This window comes from Zootoca vivipara, chromosome 3, assembly GCF_963506605.1.
Source record: "Zootoca vivipara chromosome 3, rZooViv1.1, whole genome shotgun sequence".
NCBI lineage: Eukaryota > Metazoa > Chordata > Lepidosauria > Squamata > Lacertidae > Zootoca > Zootoca vivipara.
Window position 1 is genome coordinate 1,790,038 of NC_083278.1, and position 11,661 is coordinate 1,801,698.

General features: G+C 50.4%; 1 protein-coding gene across 1 annotated transcript in view; it reads left to right on the plus strand.

The window, feature by feature from the left end:
• Positions 1-358: 358 nt before the first annotated feature.
• The window catches only part of LOC118082645 (serotriflin), a 32,741-nt gene continuing 21,438 nt past the window's right edge, over positions 359-11,661 (plus strand). Inside the window, exon 1 of the mRNA XM_060272316.1 lies at positions 359-420. Within this exon, the coding sequence (XP_060128299.1) occupies positions 361-420 (60 nt within the window). The 5' untranslated portion in view covers positions 359-360. The remainder of the gene's footprint in view (positions 421-11,661) is intronic.

The window sequence follows — 11,661 nt, forward strand, 5'->3', positions numbered from 1 at the left end:
TGCCCCTGCTCAGCTCATTTACCTCTCTCCTCCGAGCGGCGCAGCTGGCGGGCGTCCAGGAGGAGGGAAAGGGAGGCTGCCGCGCAGCTCCCCCACTTGCTGGGGCACCCCTCAGCGCCCTGCACCACAAGGGCCAATGGGCGAGCCGCCCCTGCAAAAGGGTAAAGGACCCCTGACAGTTAAGTCCAGTCACAGACGACTCTGGGGTTGCAGTGCTCATCTCGCTTTACAGGCCGAGGGAGCCAGCGTTTGCACACAGAGCAGCACTACTCAGAAGAATGGCGCCATGTTCAGTAAGTACACGCTTTATCTAAACAGCAACTCTAAGAGAGTATCTCCAATGTTATTTTGTTTTCAGAGATGATCCTGCTTACCGTGTTGCTGAGTCTTGCTGTTCTTCTGCAACAGCCTGCTTCAAGAGTAAGTTTTTTTATGTTGTGTAGTGTAGCAAAATACTGGGAGATGCTAAACAGTCTCAGTCAGTGGGATATGAAAAGTTACTAAAGTTAGCTGGATTGTTTTCAAAAGCAAGATTTAGTTTGGCCAACTAAACCTTCACTTTAAGAAGCCAAAATGCTTTTGACTGCTTCATCCATAAACACACTGAAGTGGGAAAAAAATATCATACTTAAAAGGAAGTCCAAACAAATGAAATTAACTCAGGTTAAGCTTAAAACATGACAGAAGGATGGTGCAGTTACATATCCCACTAAAAGTAATGCTAAGTTTCTCATAGTTTTCAGTAGCTGTGGATTTATCCAGAGTAGACCAGAGACATCTTGATGCCTCTGCATCACCCAACTGGAGGACCTGTTGATCTGCTCCAGGGTCAGCTACACTATCACAGAACACTTAAAATACATCCCTTCAATTTTAGTTTACAACTGATGTTTCATTTATGGCAGAAGAGCCTGACAGAAGCAAGTGCACACTTTTTAACCATGTCCATGATTCTTAGTGAAAATATGCTAAAATTACATTGGTGTAATGAGAATATAATCATATAAATAAATACAAGGGGAAAAAATACTCAATCTCACCCCTTTAGGTACATGGACTGGGACCCAGGGAGCGACAGGAAATTCTTGACAAGCACAATGCCCTGCGGAGAGAAGTGAGGCCACCCGCAAGCAACATGCTGAAGATGGTAAGTGTCTTAAAGGTTTACTACGCTTTCTGGCTGGCAGAAAATTGCATGTGCTAGTTTATACGTATCTTTTATTATTAATTAATTAATTTATATTCCATAGTGGCTACCACATGGTTTGCAACTACTGTATAAACCCAATCTATAATTAAAATACGCAATAACATTTATTTAATTCATACATACCATTAAAAGCATTCATTGTCTCCTACATGGACAATGAATATGCATTTTTCTCAGAAGCTAAGCAGTAGCTAAGAGCGCCTAATTCACCATCTTAACCTTGGTTTGAAATGGGTTTACGGATCCTGGTAACTACTGTTAAGCATGGTTGGCATGCGTCAGGAAGGATAAACAAAAACGTGCACACAACCCAGGAAGTATCTGGCAGCCTCTAACTCAGCATCTTTGAAAGCTGGCTGTGGCCATTAACCATGGGACTGGCATGAGTCAGGCAGGTGTAATACTAAGCCCAAGAGCGGAAATACTGCACACTTTGATTTTGTTTCATGCATTCAAACCATTACCTAGCCTGAGAATAACTATCATTAAAATGACACACAAGTTTTTTAAGAGAGCTGAAAGGTGAGAATGATCGGACAAACATGAGCCTCTCCATTTTTACATTTTGCATCCAGTCTCATGTTTAATACATATTTTTTTTTCCTTTTAGGAATGGAGTACTGCTGCAGAAGCAAATGCCAAACGCTGGGCAAGTGGATGTCAATATGCCCACAGCCCACCAGACTACAGAAGTGTTGGCAAGTAGAGCTTTCACTAAGCATTGTAGAAATATTTTAGAGATCTGAAATATAATCCACATTTAGTCACCATTCACTAACCCTTCAGCAAACCTGCAATTGTTATTCTGCAGATGTGAGGGACAGGGGATATCGCGAAGTCCCTCCCCTCCTGAGTTCAAGCCCGTCCCCGAGCAAAGGGGAAAGCAGGGAGAGTTCCGATTCCAGTGGGGAAGCAGGAAGTCGTGTCCGAGGCTCAGGCAAGGTAGAGGAGCCAGGGTCCCAGGTGGGACAGGAAGGGGCAAGCAAGGGGGGAAGACCCATCCCTCCAACTCCAGAATTACGCAGGAAGAGGAGGGGCAAGAGGATGGGTCTGCCAAAGCTTTTGTGTTGGAGAAAGACGCGCCAAAAGCCATTAGGAGGTTCTGAAACCGACTGACAACATCGCTCCGTGTAAATAGCAATGACTTGAGCACTGTAAATACGCAGCACCAATAAAAGAATAAAATGCAGAGCTGCGTAGCGTCGTTACTCTGAAGTAGTCCACTCCGGCCACTGTGACAGCAACCTCCTAATCATTTTTGGGCTACTTCGGAGTTGCCGGGATGAGCGTGTCCGAGGCGGAGAAGTGGCGGCAGATCGCTGAGCAAGCCCAGCTAGAACTGCAACAGCTGTCGCTGCAGGCGCAGGGAGAATTGAAGGCAGCTAAAGAGGAGACTAAGAAGGTCCAGGACGACCGGCTACAACTTGCGGAACAGGTGAGAGAGCTCCAGGAAAAAGAGCAGCATTTAAGGGCGGTGGCGGTAGACCTCCAAAACAAGCTGGATGCAGAGAAAAACAAGGAGGGAGGGGCTCCCCAAGTCCAAGTGCTGCCAGGAAGGAGAGCAGGGACCCTTGTAAGCAAGTTCAATGGAGACCCGAAGGAGTTTCAGGGCTTTGAGACTGAGATCGTGTATGCTCTTGAGCTGCACCAGAATGAGTTCCCCGATGATGAGCACAGAGTAGCGTTTATTGTGGAACATCTCACCGGAGCAGCCAGGGAGTGGCTAAGACCATTAATCGCAACCAAGAATCCTTGCATGAAAAATGTCCAACAATTTCTAGAAGGTTTGAGGACGATGTATTCGTCCGATAGTCATTTGGACCAGACTAAGGAGGAACTGCATAATTTACGCCAAGGAAATATGACAGTTCGCGCATATTGGGCGAAATTCACCATGCTGGTGCACAGACTGGGGTGGGTTTTGGATTCGCCTCCCATGCAAGCTGCGTTTTACTTGGGTTTGAGCGAGGAGGTGAAGGATGAACTCTCGAGAGGTCCAAAGCCCAGTACTATGGATCAGCTGGGCAAAGCAGCTCTGGCGGTGGGGGTGAGGCAGGAATCCCGGTGGAACGACAAGCAAGCGACGCGCGCAAAGCGGGCTTGGTTCCCACGGTCGCAGGAGAAGCCACTCCCTCAACAACCCTTTCAGGCCACGCCTGGAGCCAGCCAGGACCAGGAGCCCATGCAGATTGATAGCGCGCGCGCGCGGGCTTTTCAAACCCCAGCGGCGCCAAGACGCAAGGAGGGAAGGGGCGGGAATTGCTTTCTCTGCAACTCACCCCAGCATCTCGTCAGAGACTGCCCACATCGCAGGGAGTGGCAAGGAAAGGCGGGAACGGTGGTGCCCTCCCCCACTGACGCAGCACCACAGCAGGGAAACGGGAAAGCCTGGCTGCAGGAGACAAGGGGCAGCAGCCAGGCACAGTCAGCAGACAACAGCCCCAGCCCGCCCACCCGCACAGAGAGGTGCAGAGCCAGCCCACCCCTCCCAGAGCAGGAGTGGTTCTAGAAGTGACGCTAACGCTCCCAAATGGCTATCCCCTGACGGTCCTCGCCTTAATTGACAGTGGGGCGTCCGCCAACTTCTTCTCGAGAAGCTTTGCAGAAGAGCACCAAATCCAGCTTTTGCAGTTGGATTTTCCTCTGCACGTAGCAACCATTGACGGCAGGGAGCTGCTGGGAGGGGCCATCACACATCAAACCCCCCCCATGAGAATGACGGTGGGAAGGCATTCAGAGACACTGGCGTTCAACGTCACCACCATCTCAGACCCCCCCATCGTCTTGGGCATGAGCTGGCTGGCGCGCCACGACCCCTCCATCAGTTGGCACCAGAGGTGCATCACGTTTGGGTCAGACTTTTGTCTGGAACATTGCATGCAGCACCAACCAGGGGAGGGGCCTCCGATAGCCACGGTGGCCACCATGCATATCAAAGGGGGTGAGGCAATACCCAAGCAGTACTGGGACCTGCAGGAGGTCTTCAGCGAAGCGGAGTCCGACCACCTACCCCCGCACAGGCCTTTTGACTGCCAGATCAACCTGGTGCCAGGGGCGACGATACCCCCAGCCAAGCTGTACGCCATGTCAGACCAGGAGCTGGAGGATCTGCGCGCTTTCATCGACAAGAACCTCAAGCGGGGGTTCATAAGGGAAAGCAAGGCAGCAGGGGGCAGCCCGGTCTTCTGGGTGGACAAGAAAGACACGCAACAGCGCCGTCTTGTGGTGGACTTTAGACGGCTGAATTCGGTGACAGAGCCCGTGGCTTTCCCCATGCCCAGAGTGGATGATCTCCTGACAGCGGCACGCAGGGGCAAGATTTTCACCAAGCTGGACCTAAGGGGGGCGTACAACTTGATCAGGATCCGGGAAGGAGATGAATGGAAAACCACGATGTTCACGCCTCTGGGCTCTTTTGAATATCTGGTGATGCCCTTCGGTTTGCAAGGGGGCTCAGCATGCTTCCAGGCCTTCATGCACCACGTCCTGGGGTCCCTCCTCTTCAGGAAATGCTTGGTCTTCCTAGATGACATCCTTATCTACTCGAATGACCCAGTGCAGCATGTGAAAGATGTCAGAGAGGTGTTGCAACGCCTGAAGGAGAACCACCTGTATGTGAAGCTGGAGAAGTGCAAGTTTCACACCAAAGAGGTGGACTTCCTGGGCTACAAGCTGTCAGACAAGGGGCTGGCGATGGACAAGGACAAGGTGCAGGCCATCCTGGACTGGCACAGCCCCAGGACGCGCAAAGATGCCCAACGCCTACTAGGCTTCGCTAACTTCTACAGGAAGTTCATCAAGAACTTCTCTCGCGTTACGGCTCCCATCACGGACTGCCTGAGAGGCAAGCAGAAGTTCAAGTGGACACCAGAGGCGCAAGCAGCGTTCGAAAGCCTCAAGAGAGTGTTCGCCTCAGACCAAAACCTGTTCCATGTGGTGCAGGACGCGCCCCTACGCATTGAGACAGATGCTTCTGAAAAAGCTGTGGGCGCAATTTTGTTGCAACTGGACGCCAACAGGGAGTGGAGACCCTGTGCCTTCTTCTCCAGGAAGCTGACACAGCCTGAACGCAACTACACAGTGTTTGATAGGGAACTTCTTGCGATCTACGCTGCGTTCCAGCACTGGCGACACTTCCTGGTGGGCGCGAAGCACCCCATCCAGGTGTGCACAGACCACAAGAACCTGGAGTTCTGGAGAACTGCCAGGGTGCTCAACCAGCGGCAGATACGGTGGGCAGAGTTCTTCTCGAACTTCAACTTCTCCATCCACTACATCCCGGGGGAGCAGAATGTCAGGGCGGATGCCCTCTCCCGCAAGCCAGAGTACATGGAGGAGGAGGCGCCACCAGCCCCAAGGCACATTTTCCCCCCGTCGGCATGGTCCTGCGGAGCAGCTGTGGTGAGCGAGGCAGAACTCACAGCACTGACGGCAGCGGATGAATTTGCCAACCGCATCTTCAGAGAACTGAGAGGGGGGAGGGAGCAGGCAAAAGACTTTGCAGAACGCAGAGGGCTGCTTTTCTACAAGGGTGCGCTGTACCTACCCACCACCCAGCTTCGACGTACGGTCCTCAAGCAGATGCACGACAACCCTACAGCGGGGCATTTTGGAAGGGACAAAACCGCTCACCTAGTCATGAGACACTTCTGGTGGCCAGGGGTGCGGGAAGATGTTCGAGACTATGTAAGGGGCTGTACCACCTGCCAGCGGGCGAAGGTGGTCAGAGCAGCGCCACCAGGGTTGCTGGAGCCCTTAGCCACACCACACAGGCCGTGGGAAGTGGTGTCCATGGACTTCATCACAGATCTGCCTTCGTCCAGGGGTAAGACTGCAGTGTTGGTGGTGGTGGACCTTATGTCCAAAATGTGTCACTTTATACCGTGTGCCAGGGCAGTCTCGGCAGAAGAGACAGCCAAACTGTTTGTTGATCACATTTTCAGACTGCATGGATTACCTTTAAGGGTTATTTCGGATCGTGGCCGCCAATTTGTTTCCAGGTTCTGGCGGCGGCTCATGAACCTCCTGCAGGTGGAGGTCAGCTTGTCGACGGCTAGACACCCGCAGACCAACGGACAAGCGGAGAGGGTCAACGCCATTCTGCAGCAGTACCTGAGATGCTACGTCAGCCAGCGGCAAACGGACTGGGTGGATCGCTTGCCACTAGCAGAATTTGCCTACAACAATGCAGTGCACGTCTCCACAGGGGTGTCGCCCTTTAAGGCCAATTACGGGCGCGACCTCAGATCTTTCCCAGAGAGGGAGAGGGAGGAGGAGGAGGAGGAGGGCCCACAGGCTGAGGATTGGGCAGAGGAACTGGAGACGGTGCACCAGCAGCTCAGAGACCACTTGGAGAGGGCCAAGGAAGCGTACAAAAAGGGGGCAGATCGCCACAGGCGACAAGGGGAGGTCATCAGGGTGGGGGACAAGGTGTGGTTGTCCTCGGAGGGCCTTCCCACCAGAGGGAGGTGCAAAAAGCTGGCACCCAAAAGGCTGGGCCCCTTCACGGTCACGCAACAGGTAAACCCGGTGGCATACAGGCTGGCACTGCCAGAGGACATGAGGGTGCATCCAGTGTTTCATAGATCGCTGCTGTCGCCGTACAGGGAAAGCAGCAGGCTCCGAGACAGCGAACAAACCCCCGAGGGAGGGGGGGAGAGGGAAGGCAGGGAGCAACTCAATGAGGCCACGGCCATCCTGGATTCAAGGTGGGGGGTGGGGGGACTGGAGTACCTCATGGCATGGGAGGATGCTCCACCGTCCCAGAATGAATGGGTCCCAGCCACTCAGATACAGGAGGAATTCTTGGTGGAAGAATTTCACGCCCTCTTTCCCCACAGACCCAAGCCCTGGCACATGGAAAGGGAGGGGGAGGAGGAGGAGGCACGGGAGAGCAGCTCACCATGGCGCTGGGAAGCGGAGTTTGAGGAACCAGAGGATGAGGTATGGGTGTCACCGAGATCCACCCAGTCAGAGGAAGGAGCAGATTGGCAGAACGTTTTTACCCCCACCAGCTCTGACGCCACGGACTTTTTGGGATTCCCGTCCGCCCAGGCGGAAGGGGGGGGCTCGCAGGACTGGGGGGAGGTATTCACACCAACGGGCTCGGAGAGCACTGAGTTCTTAGGCTTCCAGTCGTCACCGACACATGGGGGGGGCCTGGGGAGGGGTGAAGGAGAGCTTGGGAGGGGGGTGGATGTGAGGGACAGGGGATATCGCGAAGTCCCTCCCCTCCTGAGTTCAAGCCCGTCCCCGAGCAAAGGGGAAAGCAGGGAGAGTTCCGATTCCAGTGGGGAAGCAGGAAGTCGTGTCCGAGGCTCAGGCAAGGTAGAGGAGCCAGGGTCCCAGGTGGGACAGGAAGGGGCAAGCAAGGGGGGAAGACCCATCCCTCCAACTCCAGAATTACGCAGGAAGAGGAGGGGCAAGAGGATGGGTCTGCCAAAGCTTTTGTGTTGGAGAAAGACGCGCCAAAAGCCATTAGGAGGTTCTGAAACCGACTGACAACATCGCTCCGTGTAAATAGCAATGACTTGAGCACTGTAAATACGCAGCACCAATAAAAGAATAAAATGCAGAGCTGCGTAGCGTCGTTACTCTGAAGTAGTCCACTCCGGCCACTGTGACAGCAGATAATACTGAAAATACGGGAGGAATGCCACAAAAAGAGGAACAGTGGAATGTTCTGGTTCTTTCAAAAATCTGAAGTCAGAATTCCACACTCAGTTCTGACCAACTAAGCTTTACCTGCAGGAGTGGAGGAAGGGGTGTGTGGTGGGGCCGGACCACCCTGGGTGTCTTCGCTGAGGGGGGTGACATTTGGCGCACTGCCCGTCTGCGACTCCCAAGCCTACTCTGAGCCGTCGGGAGGAAGGGCAGAGCTGCACTGCTTTGCCAGCGGCATTCCCCCCTCGCAGGCAGGCGGCGCGCTGAATGTCCGCCATCGGCAACTCACTCCACCCCCAGCTACAGGGTGTGTGTGCCACTCCATGCACCCGAGCGGCTATCCTGCGCCTGGGAGGGCACCCTCTGCATCCCACGCCACGCCCTGGGCAGCACGGGGATATGCTCCGCCGCTGTTTGTCTGTACACACACTTTACGCCAATGACGCATACAAGTTCATTATGGATTCCACAAGTTTGCAGTTAATCACTAAAGTCATTACTCTATTACAAATCAGAAACATTAATGTTTTAAAGCAAAACATTTCAGCTTCCACCTTTGGGTGCTCTAAAGGAGGTGAGAGCCAAAACATTTTGCTTTTAAATATTAATATTTCTGCCTTGTTAATCATTGTAACACACACGCTTCAATGTATCTATCTATATCTATAGATCTATATCTATCTGTCTATCTATCTATCTATCATCTATCTATCATCATCTATCTGGATTAATACCAGTAGTTCTAAAAACTCCAGAAAGCAAGTGCCTTTTAGAAAAGGCATTCAGAGCTCCCAGTTCATTTCCGAGCACAATTTAAAGTGTTGGTGCTGAGCTGTAAAGCCCTAAACGGCCTCGGCCCAGTATACCTGAAGGAGCGTCTCCACCCCCATCGTTCTGCCCGGACACTGAGGTCCAGCACCGAGGGCCTTCTGGTGGTTCCCTCACTGCGAGAAGCAAAGTTACAGGAAACCGGGCAGAGGGCCTTCTCGGTAGTGGCTCCTACCCTGTGGAAAACCTTCCCTTCAGATGTCAAGGAAATAAACAACTATCTGACTTTTAGTAGACATCTGAAGGCAGCCCTCTACAGGGAATTTTTTAATGTTTGATGTTTTAGTACGTTCAGACACATACAGTGAGCCAGAGTGGGCGGGGTATAAATAACAACAACAACAACAACAATAATAATAATAATAATAATATGTTGTTGTTGTTTGTTTCACCTTACTACAAATGAAAGTATATACCTTTTGGACTGTTATGGCGAAACCTGGGAGACCCACTCACTGGCTGTATACTGAGTTTCCTCTCCATCTCTGATTCACTTGCCATTTATCCCTCAAAAAAAATTACTAGGCAAACTGGCCTTATGCAACAAGCAAAGAAGTGCCATCTTCGTAGCTTTTATACTCACCAGGGTCCTCTCGTGGAGCAACAAATAACTGACAAATCATGACACCAAACAACAGATCTTCCATTCCTTCAAAGATGAAGAATCATAGGCTGGAGGTATGAGATCTTTAAAGATCTCTGGTGTGCAAGGGATCTGGGACCATGATGTCACCGGGATCACCTCCCTCGTTCTCTGAGAATGGTAATAGAACTCACCTGAGTTCCAGCTGGAAAAAAGCCCTGCTTCCACCTACTCTATTATGATCTGGTTTTTTAAAGCCGTATTTATGGCCACATCAAAGAAACTGACCCAGCAACTCCAGGTTCTTAGAGGGAAAGTGGACTTTGTGGCTTTCTGGTGGTTGAACTATTTAAAATTTTAAAAGATGATGCTGTTAAGGTGCTACACCCAATATGCCAGCAAGTTTGGAAAACTCAGCAATGGCCAGAGGATTGGAAAAGATCAGTCTACATCCCAATTCCAAAGAAGGGCAGTGCCAAAGAATGCTCTAACTACCGCACAATTGCGCTCATTTCACACGCTAGCAAGGTTATGCTTAAAATTCTACAAGGCAGGCTTAGGCAGTATGTGGACCGAGAACTCCCAGAAGTGCAAGCTGGATTTCGAAAGGGCAGAGGAACCAGAGACCAAATAGCAAACATGCGCTGGATTATGGAGAAAGCTAGAGAGTTCCAGAAAAACGTCTACTTCTGCTTCATTGACTATGCAAAAGCCTTTGACTGTGTCGACCACAGCAAACTATGGCAAGTTCTTAAAGAAATGGGAGTGCCTGATCACCTCATCTGTCTCCTGAGAAATCTCTATGTGGGACAAGAAGCTACAGTTAGAACTGGATATGGAACAACTGATTGGTTCAAAATTGGGAAAGGAGTACGACAAGGTTGTATATTGTCTCCCTGCTTATTTAACTTATATGCAGAATTCATCATGCGAAAGGCTGGACTAGATGAATCCCAAGCCGGAATTAAGATTGCCGGAAGAAATATCAACAACCTCAGATATGCAGATGACACAACCTTGATGGCAGAAAGCGAGGAGGAATTAAAGAACCTTTTAATGAGGGTGAAAGAGGAGAGCGCAAAATATGGTCTGAAGCTCAACATCAAAAAAACCAAGATCATGGCCACTGGTCCCATCACCTCCTGGCAAATAGAAGGGGAAGAAATGGAGGCAGTGAGAGATTTTACTTTCTTGGGCTCCTTGATCACTGCAGATGGTGACAGCAGTCACGAAATTAAAAGACGCCTGCTTCTTGGGAGAAAAGCAATGACAAACCTAGACAGCATCTTAAAAAGCAGAGACATCACTTTGCCGACAAAGGTCCGTATAGTTAAAGCTATGGTTTTCCCAGTAGCGATGTATGGAAGTGAGAGCTGGACCATAAAGAAGGCTGATCGTCGAAGAATTGACGCTTTTGAATTATGGTGCTGGAGGAGACTCTTGAGAGTCCCATGGACTGCTAGAAGATCAAACCTATCCATTCTTAAGGAAATCAGCCCTGAGTGCTCCCTGGAAGGACAGATCGTGAAGCTGAGGCTCCAATACTTTGGCCACCTCATGAGAAGAGAAGAATCCTTGGAAAAGACCCTGATGTTGGGAAAGATTGAGGGCACTAGGAGAAGGGGACGACAGAGGACAAGATGGTTGGACAGTGTTCTCGAAACTACGAACATGAGTTTGACCAAACTGCGGGAGGCAGTGCAAGACAGGAGTGCCTGGCGTGCTATGGTCCATGGGGTCACGAAGAGTCGGACACGACTAAACGACTAAACAACAACAACATGTAGCTTATTTAGTAACTGATGGCAAATCCAAATGATTTCATATTGTGCTGTTCTTGATTATGAATTTTTGATTGGCCATTTTTTAAAACTGCTGTATTGCCTCTTTTGCAAAAGTTTATTTAATATTTTTCTCTATATCTCTTTATTTTTCTTTATATACCTGCGATCATCATTTGAGACCCTTCTTCATGTGCCACACCATGAGAGGTCTAGAGGGCGTAAACGCGAGATTAGGCCTTTTCTGCGGTGGCTCCCCATTTTGTGGACTGCTCTACGCAGAGAGGCTCAGCTGGCACCACCATTATATATCTTTAGGAACCAGGCAAAAACTTTCCTCTATAACCTTAGTGCTATCGGTCAGTTTGGTTTATTGTGTTTAGCAAGAAGCCATTACACACATAAAAATAATAACAGGAATACTGCACTGCTACTAATAATGGTTAACATTTCTACCCCCAACCCCTACCTCTTTAGCAATAATTGGCTTTTAACTATCTGTGGCCTTTTAGAAGTGGGTGGGATGTTTTTAATGTATTCTTCTTCTTCTTGGTTTTATGGTTTAGCTAGTGTCATGGTGGGGTGGGGGCTGTCTG